Source organism: Ailuropoda melanoleuca, chromosome 11 (genome assembly GCF_002007445.2).
Source record: "Ailuropoda melanoleuca isolate Jingjing chromosome 11, ASM200744v2, whole genome shotgun sequence".
Taxonomy (NCBI): domain Eukaryota; kingdom Metazoa; phylum Chordata; class Mammalia; order Carnivora; family Ursidae; genus Ailuropoda; species Ailuropoda melanoleuca.
The window spans coordinates 19,158,671-19,180,297 of NC_048228.1; the positions used below are offsets into that span (position 1 = coordinate 19,158,671).

The 21,627-nt window shown below is 38.0% G+C and overlaps 1 protein-coding gene across 50 annotated transcripts in view; it reads right to left on the reverse strand.

Annotated features, from left to right (window-relative positions):
• The window catches only part of ANK2 (ankyrin 2), a 629,716-nt gene that overhangs the window by 65,708 nt on the left and 542,381 nt on the right, over nt 1-21,627 (reverse strand). For 49 of the 50 annotated variants that reach the window (XM_034671321.1, XM_034671324.1, XM_034671320.1 and 46 more), the window contains 4 exons: nt 16,699-16,797; nt 15,629-15,727; nt 8,531-8,603; nt 777-921 (listed from right to left, as the gene is read on the reverse strand). In XM_034671321.1, coding sequence (XP_034527212.1) covers nt 777-921; nt 8,531-8,603; nt 15,629-15,727; nt 16,699-16,797 — 416 coding nt within the window. Of the gene's footprint in view, nt 1-776; nt 922-8,530; nt 8,604-15,628; nt 15,728-16,031; nt 16,342-16,698; nt 16,798-21,627 lie in introns of those variants that run through there. The other variant, XM_034671331.1, reaches the window with a different exon arrangement.

A 21,627-nucleotide genomic window follows, 5' to 3' on the forward strand; every position in this document is an offset into this window, starting at 1 on the left:
TATATCTTAGGCTACGAATATGCTAACTACAGCTTAGAATACAGCCAAGATTAAAACTATAAACCTAAGATTACTGACAAGTGAAAAATATTACACCTAAATTGGCAGTCAATCTTTTGATGAGGTACCACAGAATGTTCTTATTCAGCTTGCCTCAAAAAAATAACAAACACCAGTTGTGCTAGTTAGTAATAATCAGAAAATAACATTGACTTTATACTTCAGACTAGAACATAAGCCTCTTCAGATTTGTCTATAAAACCTGTGCTCCTTCAGATTGTGCTCAGATTGCTTTTGTATTCAAGATCTTAGAGGATTTTGGCCTAATTCTTTTTCATGAAAAGGTCAGTTTCAGGCAGTTTCTTTCTGAATTTGTTTCTTTTTCATCCTTCTTCACGACATACTTTTATTCAAGAATTTATGCCACTAACAAAAATACCCATAAGGTAAAACGGTCCTTTTTTTGGCCTAGAGAAAAAAGTGGTAAATGATTTCAAACACTATCTGAAGTGTACAGAGCTCTGTACTTACTATTGCTCTGCTTCTTACTAGTTGCTTGACTTCTATTAAGTTACTTAATCTCTCTAGGCCTCGGTGTCCTGTTCTTCAAAATGGGCACTTAAAGTTGTTCAAGGAGGCAGTAAGATACACCATGCAGATATAATAGTGCAGGACCTATTAAGTATCTATAACTATGTCTACTTTTTTTATTATCATCATGAGAAAGTGTTGCATTGCTTTCCGGCTGATAGCAAGTGTCAGTTTTAGGTGAATACCTGTCGGAGCGAGCTCCCTCCAAGCTGTAGCGCAGGTAATTCATACCATCCAGGAACTGACTGCTGGGTAGGGAGTCATCCCCCAGTTCTTTCAAATCCTCGGGCCTCAGGTATTCTCCCCCATCGCCTGTCATTGTGTCATCACCTTGAAGCAATCAAAGGAAGATGGAGGAAGAATTATTTGCTGAATGTCACATGAACTACAAAATAGGATGATGATTGTGAAAAACATCAGAATGGCACTGACATCACTGGAACACTGCACACGCGAAGAAAACAGAACACATGCAACCACAAAGTGCTAGAACTTTGAGAAACAATATTTGACCCATTTTCCCATTGCTTACCAAGAAGAAAGAATTACCTGAATGTAATTCTCTTTGTATCAATTTTCTTTACTCATTTCTTTATCGCCATAGGTGATTTACAGCTTGTATGATTTAACTTATTCCACTATATAGACTACTTAACTTCTAGACATCGTTTCAATAATTTTGTACATAATGTCCGGCACTAAGAGTCTCTTCATGTCATTGGCAATATGTTAAGAAATATCTACTGCTCAGGGCACTTGGGTGGCTCAGTGGGTTAAGCATCTGCTTTCAGCTCAGGTCATGATCTCAGGTCCTGGCATTGAGCCCTGCATCGGGCCCCCTGCTCAGTGCGGAGTCTGCTTCTCCCTCTCCCTGCCCCCCACCCCAGCTCGTGCTCTCTCACGCTATCTCTATCTCAAACAAATAAATAAAATCTTAAAAAAAGAAGAAGAAATATCTACTGCTCTAAAACAAATATGTGATACAGTATGTGGAGGGATACAATTTATAAGATTAACAAGGTATGCACATTAGGGAAAGAACATTAGAACAAAGTGAGCATATTGTGACATTTTAATAAACAACCTGGAATTTAATTTTAAAAACATTACAGAGCATGAAACGGATGTTTTGTTAGAAACTAGGTGGCTTCCCAAAGGTGAACAACGGGGGGAAAAAGTGAATTTTGTAATCAAGTAGTGGCAGAAAGAGATGACTAAGTGTGGTAGCTCGTATTTAGAAGCCCAAATGGTAAGGGTACATTCCCTGCCTATGACTAGAAATAGAATTGCTTTCAAAAATATCTTTTTCAGGTGAGTCAATAAGTAATACCTCCCTCACAGAAATGCTCTATATGTCATTAATACGCTGACATGGAGAAATAAATAATATAGCTGAGAGAAACTATTTTTAATGATTCCTTAAGACACTAATCACACACTTTAAGCCTGATGATCAATGTAAAGGACAACTTGAAGGAATGTACTTCATTCCTGTAACTAAGTTAAATATTTATTATTTTATTCCCATTTGTTTCAAATAATTGTTCTAAATCAACATTAATTTATAAAGGTATAGCATTAAATAATTGTAAGAAGGATATGTCTTCGACATTTCACTGTTTGTCTTTATATATGATCTTAAGATCTCAGGTATATATATCCAAGGATTATTAGCTCTCTAAATTACTTAAAGCTAATGACAGATTTAAAAAAAGACATTCCAGTAAATGGAGATGTAATTTATTCACCATTAGGTTTTCGTCTCAAAGTCAATGCACTTAACATTTGACAGTTATAATAAGTCTCACCATTAAACATATTTTCATGGCTCCTTCAGTGACACGATGAGATTTTTATCAAGTTTTAGCACAATGAATATTAATTAAAAGTTGAGTCTTTAGTATCAGATAGACCTAGATTCAAATTCTAATTGTTATTTATTGGTCTGTCAATCTTCCAGAGCCTCAATTTCCACAACTAGTAAATGGGAATGATACTAATAATCTATTTCACACAGTAGTTGTATGAATTAAATAACATACAAGAATGTGCAATCAAGTGCCAGAATATACTAATTGCTAGCTATTGTTTCTATTAATACAAAATGGTGAAAGTGTGACACAGCAAGGAAACAAGAGCTCGATTTCACTTACGCAAAAATATTTTTAAATGTATATATCATAAAGAAAGAAATAGTACTGTGCTTAAATATTCGTAAATCTGATAGCTCTAAGGAAAACATTAGTAAAGTTTTTAAAATTATGTTTGTTAAAGGGGTCCCCCAACAGCTCTTACATATATTTTCTTCTTTAAAGTGTTCCCTCACAGGGCACCTGGGTGGCTCAGATGGGTTAAGCGTCTGCCTTCAGCTCAGGTCATAATCCCAGAGTCCTGGGATCAAGTCCTGCATGGGGCTCCCTGCTCAGTGGGGAGTCTGCTTCTCCATCTCTCCGTGCCTCTCCCCCTGCTTGTGCTCTCTCTCCCTCAAATGAATAAAATCTTAAAAAAAAATAAATCTATTAAAAAAGAAACAACAAAAAAGTATTCCCTCACAAAGCAAGATGTAACAATAATAGCAATCTACAGATAACACTACAGTCAAACACAAAACACATGATGTTGGTCAACTTTAAGAACCAAAAAGGTCAGAGGAGGGATGGTGTGGTGGGTTCAGTAGTGTCCCCCGCCAAATTTCACTTCCATTTGGAACCTGAGGATGTGGCCTTACTTGGAGACAGGGCTTTTATAGATGTAACTAAGTTAAGGACTGAGATGAGATCACATTGGATAACTCCAATGAGTGTGTTCTTAGACAGAGACACAGAGGAAAATGCCACATGAAGGCAGAGATTGGAGTGATGTATCTATAACCCAAGGATCGTTGACAGCCACTGGAAGCTGGATGAGACAAGAAACTCTTCCCTAGAGTATCAGAGATTAGTATGGTCCCACCATAAACTTTTCACTCTCAGAACTGTGAGAGAATAAATTTGAGCCACCAAGTTTGTGGTAATTTCTTGTGATGTTCCTAGGAAATTCCAGTGAAGCTGGAGAAGGCATCACTGGAGAAGGAACCGGAGCTGATCATTTGTTTGTATTCAGCTTTAATGGGCAGAGGTTGACGTTACTTCAGGTGAGAGGCTCGTGTGTAAAGAGCCATGGAGGTAATAAAAACAGGGAGAATGAAAGAGTAATATGTGTTACTTATTTGGAGAATACTACACGAAGTAACTTGGCAAAAGTAAATGTTCGTGATGGTGAATAATGGCAAAAAGTCCGGGAAGAAAGTTAGTATCTAAATAGTGATCAAATCAAGGTTAGACATTTTATTATAAGCCTTGTAGGACTTACTTGTTCCTACTGCTTCCCTCCTCTTATGTAATTGGTAAATCTTTACATAGGAGAGTTTTTATGAGTCAAATAAGTTGGGGCCCCCCTTTGTTTATTTCTGGAAGAAAAACAAATCTAAGATCAATTCTACAAATTGGTTTACCAAAACACAGGTATTATCTGGTTTAAATATAAGTCAACTATTTCCAGAAAAAAAAAAAAAGTATGTGACCTTGTTAACATTTGGGAAGACTAACTCTACTCTTACTTGTGAAAAAGTGAAAGAACTAGTTGGATGCAGAATCTGTCATGTAATACGAGGAGGAAGCGAGGAGCCCCGCTGTCAAGTGTTCACAGCAGAAGTGTGACAAAGGAGATGATGGATGGTTCCTCTACATTTCGTCACTTCATCGTTAACTCTCAGCCATTCTGGAGTTCTCTTGACTATTATTAGTACACATCATTCCAGAGAACCAATGAAGTTTGTACAAACCATCCATGCACAAACCTTTGAGTATATGGGACACATGGGTCACATTTCTACAGGTATTTTAGTTACATAAGTGTTATCACCCCTGAGCCCCACCATATAATTTACTGCTGTGGAGCTGAGTCAGCAAAGGTAGGGATCAGCTCATGATCCTGTGAAGACATAGAGGATTGCATTTACAGCTGTGTTTTCATCTGCACGGTACAATACACTCAGACTGAATTCCCATTTCTATCTTTTCCTTCCATTTCTTTGCCATGTTTTCCATCGGGACTTATTTATAATATGACTGAGCTATTATAACAGCTCGCATACTGGGTTTACATTCCCCATCCACCACTTAATGGCTGTGTGCTGTGGAGCAAACTATTTAATGTGTTTAAGTCTTAGTCGCCTCCTGTTCAGGTGAGCCTTTCCTCACCTGAAAGAAAAATGAGGGGAAATCAATAGCCTATCTCATGTGGATGCTACGGGGATTAAATGAGACAATGCACCTAGCATTATAGATGTTTAGTAAATGTTTTCTGTCAAATCTGCTTCCTTCCAATTTCTTCCTAATACTCTCCTTTAGTGTATCACTGCTGGTTCAATCTTTGTGGAAACAGATTTGTTCCAAACATTAATCAAAATGTTTAATATATCATAATTTCCCAGACTTTTCAGTTAGGAATTCAAACATTCACAGTGAAGCCCAGTATGTTTTAATGAGTGAGCCAAACTGAATGACTAGATTATTTTGCCACTCTGTGTCTCTCTCATGTGCTTTCCCCTCTCAGGACTCTCCATACTGTTCTTTCTCCCTCTCTAAAACCTGTGTCACCTTCCTATTAATCTCTCAGTTTCAGCAAGTCCACAGGCCTGTGCTAAGTCTCTCTTTCTCTAGCTCCCAAGGCAGATATGAAAAGTGGATGACATAGTGCCTTCTGTTATACTTCATTTAACTTCTACATTATCTTTCTGTCTATGTTTTGTAAAGGCATGCCCTGTGTTCACCTCTGATTCTCCAGTGGTAGAAGTGATAGAACGTTACACACAGTAACATCATTTTTACTATCTGTTGACTGGATTCATGAGTGGATATCTTGATTACTATACAAAGTTAGCCTGAAAGGACATCTATACTTGACTTGAATATTCTTCTGAGTATTGATATGCACACAACTATCAAAACAGAAGAGCTGTAAAAAATTTTTAAAAATTTTTTAAAAAGCAAGAACTGGATAATACCTTTAAATACATGTGACTGCACTTTGTCCATATGAATGACAGGTTCTATGAAAACATTTTAAGCCCATAAAACATTAAAGGGTTGGCAATGTCAACCAGCCGAATTTCTTTCTACACATTCTTTGTCCTAAAAGTTACTGCACAATACTCAAATATATCCTATACATAAAAATTATTCAACTTGAATTTCTTTCTGGGGGAAAAAATGTTACTAAGTTTTTGGCTATGGCTAAAAGAAGGAAAGCTTCTTTTCTCACCATAAAAGATATTCTTGATCATTAGCCAATATTCCTCTCAAAGCAAGACCTTTTATCACTAAAAACTCTTAATCTATACCAGTTTTAATAAAAGTATACAGGATATTATAGCGAGATCTTATATTAGGCAATGATCAGGTCCAAAAAGCTGTTCCATATAAATGGAATTTCTTTAATATCACTCAATACTTTGCATGCGTTGGCACTGGAATTATTTAACCATTATTTAGGAAATTTAAAAAAACTATTTTTAAATTAAATAATCAGTCTAATTTATTTGATCAATAAATTTAGATTTTCATGTAAGAGGTTTGCTTCAAGTGATACCACATGTACTTTGGATCCTTCTTGGTAGATAGAATATTTTATATTATTCATTTTTCCCTATGTGCCGAAGCTCTTCTAAATAATTTAAGGGTTTTTATTTTTATTCCTAGTTACCTTCAAAAATCACATTATAACCATCAATTTCATATATTTTAAACCACATCTAAAACTTATCTTCAGCCAAGAATGATATGAAGTACATTCAGTCAAGCAGTCTAACTTAGTTTTAACAGGTTCATGCTAGTTAAATGTCAACTTACAAAGAATTAGTTTTTTCTCTAAATGTGTATCCTTAGAAGAGAGGTTAGAAGAAAAGTTTTGGTAAAATATTTATATAATGCTCATTAGATAATTTCATTACACTAATAGGTCTCAACAACAGCAGCAAAATCATTAATAGGATAAGCAATTTATGGCTTTAAGCTTCCAAGTTAATAAAATCTACACACTCACATGCGCATCTGTACAACTCCATCCATATTACACATGCTATTTCAAAAGAAACAGATTAGTATCAGGCACCCAGATTTAAATATTAAGCAAGTAGCTTCTATCCAGTTAAGAAAAATTAAAAGCAAAGCTTTCACTCCAATAACTTCCTCTAAAGGTACCTGAATCACTAAGCGCTTCCCCATCAATAAAGTTGTCACCAAACTGTTTAAAGGCTGTTAAGAAAGATGATCCCACAAAACAAAATATGATGTGCATATATGAATGCTGAAAATTAGCTGGCAAGAATTAGGATGAACACAAAATTATTATAATACTTGGAAATGCTAGCTTTGGCAGTTATTAATTTACTTGTAATAATGCACTGACCAAACATTTTCTTCCTCTTGTCATAAGTTCTTACAAAAGCTGAGATAACTCAATGCCTATTACCAATCAGTGAACAAACTAGTTCCAAATAATGAAACTTCAATGTAAAGGTTCAGCTTCTGATTATATCCTGAAGAACCTAAAAATCTACTTTTACTATTTCTCAATAAAAGCAATTATTATTGAGAATAGCACCATTCTTTTCAGCCTGACCAGTTTTTAGTTCTTTTATCTCTGCAGTGAGGGACTCCCTGGTGTCTGCCTTGCTTTTCTCAAGCCAAGCTAGTCTGCTTAAGATTATTGTTTTAAATTCTGGTTCAGGCATATTATTTAAATCTGTTTTGATTAGATCCCCGGCTGTGCCCTCTTCTTGTTCTTTCTTTTGAGATGAGTCCCTCCATCTTGGCATTTTGTCTAGATCTTTGTCTTCTGTGTGTTAGGAAAACCTGTTATGTTTCCTGCTCCAGAGAGTAATGGTATATTAAGAAGAGGTCATACACTGTCCAGGGCTGGTGCTGCAGAAAGTGGTATGTGCTGTGTGCATTCTGCTGTTGGGTTTGGGCTGCTCTTTCCCTCAGATTAGTCTCAGCAGAGTTTCTCTTTGCCTGCAGTGAGGAGTGTTTGGACCTTCTCCAGTGTGTGGCAAGTTTTAACGAGTGCTATTCTTTATGGCAATAATTTTTCAAACATATACATTTGACCAAAAGCTGTACTACTGAAATTTGGCTACATACCTCACTTGCTGCATTCATGATTTTTTGGCAGATTTTTTTGGTTAAGAAAGGTCAACTGCTCTAGCTCACGTAGAGGTAGGGAGCCAGAAACTGTCGTGGAGGGACAGACCTGCAGCACAATGTCCCATCCCCACCCCAGGCAGTCGCTGGTACTCCTTTTAGAGCAACAGGCTTGTCAATGTTTGAAATCCACTACCTTAGATAATTTTTTATCAACTCTAAAACTATACAGAACATATTTTATGCCTTAAAGAATCAAATTCTTATATTGAATTAGTGTGACTTATATGCTATTTCTAACCTTATCTAAGCCTCCTTTCCTCCGGACTTAAAATTTATTCTGATCATTTGAACCAATCAGAAACAGAGATTTCTTAATATACCATTGAGAGAGTATACTTCAAAGTCTTTCACTTTAAGGCATATTAATTTAAAAAATGTATGTTAACATAATTAAGACATATATTAATAATTGTATTATCAGGTAGATTTAACAGATGGCCAACTTCCAGTGTCTTTCCCCTTTTGCTGTTCTGTTATTTAGTAAGACATTAAAGATAATACCCAATGAAAACAGACTAATTACTATCCTCTTTCCCCAAACGACAAAAGTAGACAATTTGAAACAGAGGTGAAAAAGTGACTTTAAATATTAAGAGACTGTCACCCATAGCCAGTGTACCAGCTTAGTCCCTGAGAAAAAGGACGGCTTGCCTGTCTTTGTGTAAGACGATGAAGACTGAATAAAGTCTTACCTTCTTCATCAGAAACATCAAGAACCTCAGTCATCGTCTCAGGAACATTTAGCTTGTGTTTTTCAGTGATAGTCTGGAAAGGAAAAAAAAATCATTAATACACAAGTTAAAATCAAACAAAAGAGAAAAGAATCACAGAGGAGGTCATGTGGACAGCACCAGCGAGCCATCATTCCTGAGCATTTCATCTTCCCACATGTATGTTCTGGAAGCTTATTCTCTTTCATGCAAATCCACTTGTTCTTTCTGAATATAAGTGCTCATTGACTCCAGTGAAGTTGTACAGGAAGAAGTTCGTTATTTTGAGTTCCTATTTGAAAAATAAATTTTTTACCTATGGCATTAATAGTTAGTCATATGAGAAAGCAGATTAATGTTTTCAGGGCTTCCCTAAAATGAACCAAGTAATATCTCCAGAAAAGCTTTAAAAAGAAGCAATGAACATATGTAATTTATTAAAAACAAAGCCAATGGAAAAGAAGTTGCACACAATGTGAAAGAGAAACTATTTGGGCAGAAAATGTGATGCATCTCATCTGGGATCAGAGGATCACGAGTAGAGAGTCAATCATCCCTTTGCTATTTCGTTGGTCTACAGTTCTGGCTTGTTGCTGATTCGCCTTCCGCAAAGGCACTCCAGAGCTGCCAAGTCCACTGCCTTCCATTCCTGATAAACGATGTAAGGTTAAGAGACCAGATTCTGGAGACTGGCTGGCTGGGTTCGAATTCAAACTGTCCTTTCTTAACAAGTTCCCTTATTTCTCTGGGCCTCAGTGTTCTCATCTGTAGAACAGGGATACTCTAGTACTTCATAAAATTGTTATGAAGATTAAATGAAATAATATATGGAAGAGCTCTAAGAACGGTGCTTGAACTATGTTAGCACTCAATAAATATCGGCTAACATAACACATTATAATTGTAATTCAATATAAAATTCATCTTATAACTGAAAAGCTCTGAACTTTTCAGTCATTCAGGTACTCAAGAAACATTTTTAGTGCCTACCATATACCAGGCACTCTTTCAGACACCAGGGATACCACAGTGATTTAAAACAAAACAAAACAAAACACAAATCTCACTACTTTAAATATCACCTACAGACAGTCAAGTCTCAAATTTGTATCTCTAGTTTCTGCACTGAAAATGTAGTAAGTGCATTGACTGGCATCGTTATGGGAACTCTAAAAACCTAATCTCTCAAAATAAGTCAAATCTTCAGCTAAAGTCACTAAAATACAACAGTACACAGGATGTCTTAGGTTTCTAAGCTTTGCTACATGGATATTACAGACTGTTTTGAATAGCACCAATTTCTTTTTCTTTCCAAAAGCAGTAGAGAACTTCAAATAGATTTATGAGGAAATTCAACTAATTTGAAAATATACCCACATCTACAGGTATTGTATCTGTGTGTCAAAAGGGACTGATGAAATCATAATGTGACACTACATGCCCTTTCAGTGGTTCCCCATTTCCTCAGAAAACAAGCAAGACAAAGTGGCTCAGGAGAGCTGGGTGATGTAGTAAGGAGAGGCAGGGAGGCCTCCTCTCTCTCTCTCTGCTACGGCCATGTTTGCAGGTCACGTTCTCTTACGCCTCCAAGTTTTTCCAAATATTATTTCCTTTACCAGAAATATTCTTCTCCCTCTTTTCTTGGCTCATATTAGATGTAATTTCCGTGGAGAAACATTCCCCAATCTCTGAAATGAATCTGTTTCACTGTGATTATCTACTGCTGTGAAGTGCTATGATATGAGAAACACCACACCATTCCCAACGCTCTGTGCCTTATCTGCTCCCACGTGAGAGTGTGAGTCGTTGAAGAGTAGGCTTGTTTCCACAGAACCTGAAACCTAGCAGGTGCTCCTCAAATGTATATTGAGTAAATCAACGATACAAAATTAGGCAAAATATATTTAAAATCCACATAACAACTAAATAGATTTTCTTTGGGGTGACAGAACAGTTAAAGAATGGGAAGAAACGGAGAAAGTAAGGAAAGTCTCATGTTATCCTGATGAAGGCACAGTTGGAGATTAAAGTATTGAATTCAGCTTTCCAGCATGTTGCTTATGTTTAAATAATTCCATAATGTCTTATTCACTGAAAACAAATTAAACTTCAGGAAAGACAAATGCATCCATTCAAAATTCTGAATAATAGCTGGTCAATAAATATTTATTAAGCAAATTTAAGACTTAGATCACTTAATAATTTTAGCTTATTTTTAAAAATTTATTTATTTCAGAGAGAGAGAGCATGAGCGGGAGGGGCAGAGGGAGAGACTCTGAAGAAGACTCCGCACCGAGCACAGAGCCAGATGCGGGGCTCAATCTCACAACCCTGAGATCATGGCCCGAGGGGAAACCAAATCCAATGCTTAACCGACTTAACCCTGGCGCCCCCTCATTTAATTATTTTAATAGTAATTAATTCATAAATTTATATGCTCTATATCCATGGTTTTCAACTCTAGCTGCATATTAAAATTATTATAGAAAATTTTAAAATACTATCACTTGGATACCGTCACAGAACAATTAAGTCAGACTCCCAGAGGGCTCAGCTATGACAAAGTTGCTCAGATGGGATCTATCATGCAGCTCAAACTGCAACCCATTTGGAAAAGAGTATAAATTGCAGAACGTGATTTGCATTTAAAATATAGGAAAGACAGTGACAGCCTATTAAGCTATGGTAACCTATTAAGCTTTTTCTGAAACTTTTTTTATAAGATTCTCAGTGTAAATAAAATGATTCGAAAATGTGAAGGCATATCTACCGTATGAGACAACACCAGAAAGTTTATTTTATGGCGATGTTCTAGAGTATTTGCCCTTCACAGGAAACATTACACAAGAGGGTGCTTCTTTATTTGAAGGTAAGTAATGGAAATATTTTTTAAATGATTAAGTTATATTGCCTGAAGTACTTAGTTTATATTTTCGGACCCTGACAATAGGACTATATTTTCTTTGAATTTCTAAGAGTAGACTGGAATTTCTCAGAGTGGAAATACCATTGCTTTAGTTTGGTCATTCAATACTATCAGAGTTATTACCAGCAAATATATGTGGCAACAGAAAAAGTAACACATAGTGATCACACTGGTCACAGATATTTTTCTGTACAGATAGTAAAAATGCCCTCTATATGCAATGTAGTAAGTATAGTATGCATTTGTTCATGATGTAGTACTTGACCTTTAGAAGGCCATCAATAAATATTTGTTGAATGGATGATAAATAAGCCTTCCTACTCATGAGTAATGTTATAAGAAATAAATACATATTCTCCTTTAAAATGGAGTGTCCTTTGAAAACTTGATTATCAAAATATAAATATGGTTTTATACAAATGCATCTGAATAGTACATAGAAAACAAAGATATAATTAAATGGTCATGGGCAACTCCGGCTGCTATAGAACTTAAGAGTCTATAGTCAAGATTAGAAACCACTTTAAAGTTAAAATGGGTAGTGTACTATGCACAAATTTAATAGTATGTAATTAAATCAGATAATACAGCAATATAAATAGGATAGGATAGACGGAAGGCTTAATAATGAGTTTTTAATATTCATCGCGATGTGGGAAAGAGGTAAAAAATAAAACATGAGTCCTTACATTGCTGTTTTGTAAATAGATAAAATCTGGTTTGTTTGACACAAAAGAAAAAGTGTGCTTACCTGGCCTCCACTTAGCCCACACCCCCGTCAACCATCTCCTTTGTACCACATGCTCATCAAGGCACCACAGCTTGAGCGATCTCGGTTAATATGCCACCTTAAAATTATGCAAATAATACAAATACTCGACAACAGCTGATCAATAAGTAGAGGGAGGAGTCCTATCTCGGTCTTCTAAACTGCCTTACCTGATTGAGCTTGGTGGCTTCTGCTGCCAGACATGCGCCCCCCGCACTCTGATGCCCATTCTGGCAAACATGCAATGACTGTAATCCTGGGAGAATGCTAAACTGCCTCATATCCCCTGCTGGGTTCCCCAAAGTAAAGTTAGAAAAGCAAAGGTTAAGGAAAAAAACCACAACTCCAAAATGTCTCAAAAATTTCTGTAGTAGTGGCTTCTCCTTTACAGACTGCTGCCTTCCTCTTCTCTCTACACAATGACTTTACTCATACTTTGGGGTAAAGAACTTTGGAAGGAGGATTAGCACAGGGAAGTTTCTTTGATGAAAGAGAACTCACAGGGCTGCTCAAAGGCACATCGTATAAATCCAATGATGGGAAATTTGTATGTTGTGTAATTGTAATTTAACTATTACACTAAAATGGTAATAACATCAAACTAATTTAATTTTATTAATTTTATATAATTATTAAATTGTCTAGTGTGCTATCTTGGCCCATCACCAGTGAGTAATTCCAAATTCACTTTAGAAAATAATATTGAATACAATGCCTCCATGGAAATCAACAAAAAGCACTATTTAGGTAGGTTGTTTTTAATAGAAAACTAGGTGAAAACACCTCTTTCACAAAATTCACATTAAGCTAACTTTTAGTGAAGCCAAGATCAGTTATGTCAGAGTGGTTAAGAACGTGGACTTTAGAATCTGACAACCTAAATTTGAGTCCTATATCTACCCTCAATGCCTGCCATATCTGTGATCACTAAATATTCATTTTTAATACCATTAATAGGATCATTATGTGAAAATCTCTTCCCAAAGAGAGGAAGTGCAAAGTAAGAAGGCTTATTCACATAAGAGACAGGAATAAATTCATATTTTCAATCCTTCACCCCAAACTCAATTTCACAAAACAATAAAACTTGCAATTCTAAGAGAAGAATCAATTCTAAGAGAGGAAGAAAGTAAAAATAGGGCAGCATCAAAACATGTTACCAATACAACCACCCATTTAGACAAAGGGGGTACTTGTTTAGTTACTGTGGGCAATGACTTCTTACCCCAACTAAAAGCAAACACGCCATTATGTTTTATATTTGTTTGTTGGCTTTTTACCTAGAAACTTGATTTCTAAGTATAGTGGCTTTTATTGGGGAAATACTCAGCTGGGCAGGGTAGAGAATAATAGTTACCAGAACAGAAGAAAAGCTCGCAGGGAGCTCTAAAAGTGGTTTTTGTATTCCACTGAAGCTAGATGTGGCAGAGATAGGCCTCCATGTATAATTTCTGAAAGGTATCTGAACTTGTTTGTCATAGTATTTAGCAAGCTCATTGCTTCTCTTTTCAAATATAGATCTATATAGTTAAAGTCATTCACTCTAAGTAATATTTATGAGCCTGGGATCTCTTTGAAACCGAACACGTAACTTCCGTAGTTTTGTTGATGTTAAAGAAGAATTTATTTTCTTACAAAATGTAGGTCTCATTCTCCACTCCCATTAAACTGTAAGCTGCTGGGGGCAGGGGGAAATGTTTTCACCACTGATGACTCTTCAGCACTCAGCATAGAGCTCAGAGCATATTTTATATCCAATAAATATTGAAGGAATGAATTAGTTAATGAAATGAATGGAAGAAAAGCAGGTCAAGTAGCAAAAAAGATGCAAGCTTGCCATCTAGTGGTCACTTGATAAAAATGTATGTACATGACAACCAGAAAAGCTAATAAAGTTTACAGAAAATGTGACTTCTAATTAGAACAGATATACTTGGCCAATCTTGCCACTACAGACATCACTTATCTGTGATTTGCACGTTGTTTCAAAGATGCCAAATAAAGACACATATGTATAGGTCCCTAATATGAAGATTTTCCTGGTATAAAAAATCATATAGTAAGAAAAAGCCATTAAGATTCAGCCATATAGAGCAACTCAGAAGTGTAGTGATGGGTAGTGACAACACTTGTTTTCCTCCTATATAATTTATTGAAGACATACCTTAAATCTTTAAAAATTTTGTGGTGTATTAGCCAAAGGTTTATAAGATTTTGCTTGAGAAAACAAGCAGTACTATCCTCTCCCATCTAAATTCAGGCTGTGTCTCGCAGTTCATTAATAAATCATACTCCACTCTATTAAAAATTTCACATCAAACAAACTGTATTCCATCTGCCTCAATGTCAACAGGGACTTGGTGTCAGTCTGAAGAATAAAATTCCTTTCTTTTTCCACATATCTATCAAAAGAAACAAGTGTTCTAAAACTCTATACACATCCTTCCTAACTTAAGGCATTTACTAGAACCTCTTTCAGATGTTTTATGTTGATTTGTGATCTTATTGTCTCTAAAGAACATCTAACGTTCTACTGTCGCTCCATTTTTCTATTTTAAAAAGAGAAATTAAAGAGCTGCTGCTCTTAGAGTTCATGCTTAAGAAAAATAAGTTAAATACGTGCAAAGAGAACAGCACTTCCTCTTTCAGCTGTGAGTCTCCCTACGGGGAGGCCTCCTCTAAGCTCTACTCCGGCTGAATGGTACAAGAGCCTTAGGACTCATTAGTCCCATAGTTTTCACTCTCCTGGAGTTTCTCTGGCAAAGGCTGTTGATCCTAGCTCCTCCTAAAGAATCAGCGGTCGTATTCAAACCAGCGAAAATTAAAAATTTTAAATATATGCTCTGTCGTGATACAGATACAGTTGACCTATTAAGTACAACCCATTTCCTTTTTCAATAAAAAATAATAATCAGAACTAAGAAGAAAGTAAGGATGAGAGCCGTTCTCATGGGAATGCATTTGACTCAGTCATCAGCACAATATCAGAAGGATCAGGGTCTTTCCAGAGGCTGGGTGACCACCTGGCTAAGATCAGAAGTTTGCCCTGGAGTGTCCTTCCATTTTGCCAGCAGGAGGTGTCACTCCCAACTACAGTGAAAGGACAGAACAGCACCCCCCCCCCACAAAAGGCAGCTGGAGAAAAAGGAACTAAGTCTTATTCGATTACGTTTACATTTTATATGGATTTACGTTAACGAAAGGAAGCTTAAACCCCCCCGTATTAGTTGTGTAAATGCACTTCCATCTGCATACTTCTATGGTGTACTATATATTCACCCAAAGAAGTCTCAAACCAAAAGCTCAACAGGTTTTATAAGTGAAAAAGTATGTGGCTTGAAAGCCAAGACAGTGGAACCAAAGCCCATGGGCCCCTTCTACTCACCGTGGTGGTGGTGGTAACCTCCTCCGTTACAACCTTCAGAGTGTCGACCACAGAGATGTAGCCCAGACGCTTAGCAATCGCCAGGGCGGTGTTGCCATTCTGAAGAGAGTGAAAGAGAGAAAGAGTGAGAACTGAGAGGGAGGACTGCTCTGTGAGCCAATGAGCTCACCGGCTGCTCCGCATGAGCCAGCATTTCCTTCCAAAACAAGGCACAGCTTAGGAAAATCACTAGTTTTTACCATTACATCTGAATCTCTTTGTAACTTCTTTAGACTATAGCCCGGGTCACCATGGTAACACAACAAGCTGCATCTGCCTGCTCTTCTAATAAGAAGCACTTGACGCTTTAACCCTGAGGTTGTCAAACATCTCTACAAATATTCCACTGTGTTTAGGAAAGTACCTCTTGAACTGAGGATGCTGCCTCCAAAAATTATTAGCCAGTACCGAGTACTGTTAGTCCTCATCAGAGGTCAGGCCATCTGCTGCAGGTAAGATGTTACCGCAGGGAACTCAGTCCCATACTTAGCCACAGCTGTGCAGCAGCTCCCAGTGCAGCAGAATAACAAGCCAGCAGCTCGGGCTCCAGCGCAGGCCACTGGGGATCCCGGTTTGTTTAATTGCACCGCTTAGTTTACATTTCAATGGCTCCACATCCCGAAGAGCTTTGTCTAAGCCAGCAGCCTCGCAAACCCGGCTCCCTTAAGAAAGGCCGGGAGGGAGGGGTGGACTCGCGCTCACATCTGAGCACCAGCTGTAAGCAGAGCACGTTCCAGCCGCCTAAGCCCTGGGCCCCACTCTCCCGAGAGACACTGGCCGAGTCGGGCCCCCCGCTCTCCCTCCCCGGGAAGCGCAGCCGGAGAAGTCACGCTGATTTCTGGAAAGCCTTCCCAGAAGGCTTTCCAGAAATCCCGGGCTTTCCAGAGTGCGGGGGCTTATCGAAGGGGGATGTGTCTGAACCCGGCTCAGACAAGGGGCCGCCAGGGCTGGCGAGCTGGGGCCGCCGGGCCGGGCGAGGAGGCGGAAGCAGCACCAGCAGCGTGGTGCGGGGCGGTGGTCGCCTGGCTTACCGCGGTGGTGGCGTTGGGCTTGGCCCCGTGCTGCAGCAGGACGTTGATGATGTGCGTGTGGCCCTGCTGGGCGGCCTGGTGCAAAGGCGTGTAGCCGTTCTGTAGGTGACAGTGGCCATGGACGCAGCACAGATTTGCAGCGGGAGAAGGAAAACTAGGTTAGCCTTCATGTTGAATTTCTTAGTCTTATTTACAACAAAACTGTCAAGGATGCTGTTTATTTGGAGCTCGCTATCCCCACCAACCCATTTCTCAGCAACAAACCCTCCCTCTCACCTTATGGTCCGCCAAACGAACCGCAGAGACTAGCTTATGAAATAGACTAACTCCAAATTACAGCTATTATTATATTTTAACGAATTAGAATTAAAAATGGGTATGCTGAGAGTTTTATACTGACAAAAGAGCGTTATCACAATGATTTCTTCCCTAGGGAAAAAGAAAGCTGCAGAGGGTAATACAAACCACTGCTTGTTTGTCATGATTTTCTAATAATAAACCTTTGCACCAGCTCTAGGGATTCTAAAACTGGAGGTAAATCTAAATCTTATCTTCCTTTCAGAGAGCACCTTTGGTCAAAGAAGAGCATGCTTAGAGAATGCAAGATTTCATGGATCATGAGTGGCTGACTCTCAATTAAAAATGACTTTAAAGATGAAGTTCTTTTTCACATTCTGGTCTAAACTTTCACACAGATGAAAGCTCTGTAATCCGTGATTTGTGCGGAATTGCTACCAAGGTTAGTGTGAGGCCAGTCTTGCTCAGAACTCTAATGGGTGGCAGGTACGGAACAGATTGTCTGTATAGTCACCTAAGTTAAACAAAGGGCACTGGAATCCTTGGAGGCAAACAAAACACTAATATCATTCATTGAACAGTTATTGTGTGCCAGATGCCAGAGCTTGTAGTTGTCTTTTAATCTTTATAGTCATCCTAAAAATGAGGCTGCTTGGTATACAGGAGGTGTCTCATAAATCATGAGTGGCTGAGTGAATGAGTAAGCGATTGAATAAATGTTTTCTTCCTGTTTCAGAGGTGATGAAATGGAAAATAACAGTTAAGTAATTTCTTTGCAATCATTCTAGTTTCAGAACCTGTATAGATCATGATAGCCAATGGGTATCAGACTACTTTTTTTTATTATCTACCTGCCTCACCCTGTAAAATTTTATCCATTGTCTGGGTTCTAAGTTCTAAGTAGCCCATTCATACCACAAACTCGTAGGAGTCTGTGTCCCTTATCTAGTGTCAGTGGTACCTCATGACCAGCATGCATTTTTGCTACCCCTGTTTACATAAAGTATCTGTCTATATACACAAGGTGCCACATGATTCCTTCTGTGCTTTTGCTATGGCCTTTCCGTCCACGGGGATGTCCCTGTATTTTTTAGAGTCTATCAGTCTGTGTGTCCTTCAGTCTGGAACATCATCAGCTCAGCTGTGTTTGCTATATATCCCTCTCATGGCATCACCCCAGGAAACCTGGAAATATAAGCCAATTACAGGGGCTCTGAGAAACTTATAGCTATTGCAGGGACTCTGCTCTCAAATGAGGTGATCCATGGACATTTGAGAAGCATAGAGTAAGTGGTATTTTATTTCCCCTGAAAATTCTTCTTCTCTGTTGTGTTTACAAATATTTTACCAACGAAACTTGTTCACTTCTTCAGTATCAACCACGTTAATTCATTCAGCAAGCATTTACTAACCACATGCTATATCCTAGATAGGAGACCCCATGCTTATGTAAATTAATAATGCCAGAGTGGCCTTCTTGCCCCCAAGAGCTCACAATTTACTGAGTCATCAACGCACACAGTGTCCAGGAAAGTGTCTCCCAGGCTGATTTAATTGAACCTTTACCTGAAGCCTCTGGTGCATTACTATACTTCCTAGGGAAGTCTGGAGCAACTCAAAAACTTTTTCGCCAACATTCAGTTGCAGCTTATCCACGGACTTAGACCCAATCTCATAGGAGCTCTAGACCCAGTTCTACCTAGCATAGTCCTAAACTCCTCGAACCCTCCATTTCCTCATTTACAAAATGGGAATAGCCAAGATTTCAAGTCTGTTGAAGGATTATATATGCTGTCCATGAAACTTTAATTTATCTAAAGTTTTATGAAAATGCTGACAAACATTTCACTTTTTTAAATTTCTCATTGAAGAGGTCTATGATCTTTGCAGTATATTTTATAAAGAAAAAAATTTTTTTTTAAGATTTTATTTATTTGACAGAGAGAGATACAGTGAGAGAGGGAACACTAGCATAAGGAGTGGGAGAGGGAGAAGCAGGCTTCCCACTGAGCAGGGAGCCCCATGCGGGGCTCGATCCCAGGACCCTGGGATATGACCTGAGCCAAAGGCAGACGCTTAATGACTAAGCCACCCAGGCGCCCCCAAAGAAAATTTCCTTTACATGCTGATGTTCTAAACATTCTTTGCAAATTAATCATATAATTAACCAAATCTAGTTTACCTCAAGCTGATGTTCGTAGGATTTCATTTTAATTTTAAACAACTAATAGTCTCATAAAACAAGTTCACTTTTCTAGATTTTTATACCAGATCATGAATGTTTGAGGACTAAAGGCAATACATATGTTTACATTTTCATAGCAACAAAACAGATTTTTAGTAACCATAGTTACATGAGATGAGAGGCAGAAAACATAAATCCTTTTCCAAAAATGCCATTCTGTGTGAAAAAAATTCTAAATTTTTTATTAAAAAACATCTTTCAATTATGTATCTATCCACTCCCCTGAAGACATATTAAAAGATATATTTACTTCTAAAAGCAAGTAAACTCTACAGAGGTCACTTTAAAAAAAAAAAAAACGAAAAGTTAAAATGAGATTTTTTTTTCTCTCAACCAAATGTCTATTTGAATGCAGATCAAACCCCAGGTAGGTAAAATGATGTTATCTAGACAGTATGTCTGGCTTGTAAATATTATTTCAACAATCATGCACTTAACAAAAAAAATATGGTAACTGTTTTGAAGTTCCTCCACAGTCTCATTGCATAGCTCCATTTATTCCTTTCAGGAGAAGACCTGGATTCCAACAGGAAGGTCTTTCCTGTATGCTTATGTGTGATCTGACTCAGCAAAAAATGGTGTTCAGTGCTGATGCCTGAGAATTCCTATTAGGGCTCTTAAATAAGCTCAAAGCACAATTTCATGAGACCTCAAGAACTGCTCAGAACCTAGGTGGCAGCTATTCTTGCTAGAGTCCGATTAGAAGTTTTGAATCTTGGGGGCGCCTGGGTAGTGCAGTCATTAAGCATCTGCCTTTGGTTCAGGGCATGATCCCAGCGTTCTGGGATCCAGCCCCACATCAGGCTCCTCCACTGGGAGCCTGCTTCTTCCTCTCCCACTCCCCCTGCTTGTGTTCCCTCTCTCACTGGCTGTCTCTGTCTGTCAAATAAATAAATAAAATCTTAAAAAAAGTTTTGAATCTTGAACATCAACAGTATTATTTATAATTTTAAAAATAACTTTTTAATTCACTTGTAAATATGGTGATATACAGACAAGATTTTGTTTCTGCTTCTAAGAGAATATAAAAAGACTGACTTCCAAAACTTCTTGTTTCTAATTATTAGCATTTTGAATGATGACTTTGAAAACTCACACTAATTTAGTTGAGCCCACTCACATAGCTGCATTAAGAATTTCTGATATACAAACTTAAAAAAATAAATAAACATAATTACATATTTCTTTGGACCAAGGAACCTGGAACTGCAAGTTATATTATGCATAGTAGCAGCAGTTGTACTATTCGTTTCTCTTTCCCTTGAAACAATTTGAGTGCACTGAAGTGTGGTATCATGTTCCAACCTTGCTTTGCTGAATAGGACCCTTCAGTTGCCACTGGGTAAAAACATTTGGGATCAAGACAGCTCTGCATTATCCTTGACAACTTCCAACCCAGACCTCACACATCATTGCCTCACTAAGCATTACCATGTGATATTCCAAATGTAACAGAGCTGGTGGGAATGGTGGGGATGTAAACTGGTGCAGCCACTATGGAAAACAGTATGGAGGTTCCTCAAAAAATTAAAAATAGGATTATCATATGGTTCAGCAATCCCACTTCTGGATATTATCAAGAAAACAAAAACACTAACTCAAAAAGATACATGCACTACCATGTTCCTTGCAGCATATTTATAATAGCCAAGATATGCAGCAACCTAAGTGTCTGTCAGTTGATGAATGAATAAAGAAATAAAGAAAATTGCATACACACATACACACACACACCCTCACAATGTAATATTCAGCCATAAAAAGGAATGAAATCTTGCCATTTGGGACAACATACATGGACCTGGAGGGCAGTGTGCTAAGTGAGATAAGTAGGAGAAACACGAGTACTGCATGATCTCACTGATGTGTGGAATCTAAACAAAACAAAACAAAATCCGAACTCACAGATACAGAGAATAGACTGATGGCTGCTAAAGGCAAGGGTGGGGAGTTGGGAGAAATGAGTGAAAGGTATCACAGGTTAAAAAACATTTTTTAAGTGAAAGAAAATGGATTTAAATGTTATATGATATTGGGTGTCCTGTGTTTAGCTGTCTCCTCTATATTTAGAAGGAGGGATCCTAACGTCAGGGGTCAAGAGGAGGTGATTAGAACATACCACATCCTTGGGAATGCAAGTTGGTACAGCCACTCTGGAAAACAGTGTGGAGGTCCCTTAAAAAGCTAAAAATTGAGCTACCCTATGACCCAGCCATTGTACTACTGGGTATTTACCCCAAAGATACAGACGTAGTGAAGAGAAGGGCCATATGCACCCCAATGTTCATAGCAGCATTGTCCACGATAGCCAAAGCATGGAAGGAACCGAGATGCCCTTCAACAGATGACTGGATTAAGAAGTTGTGGTCCAGGGGCACCTGGGTGGC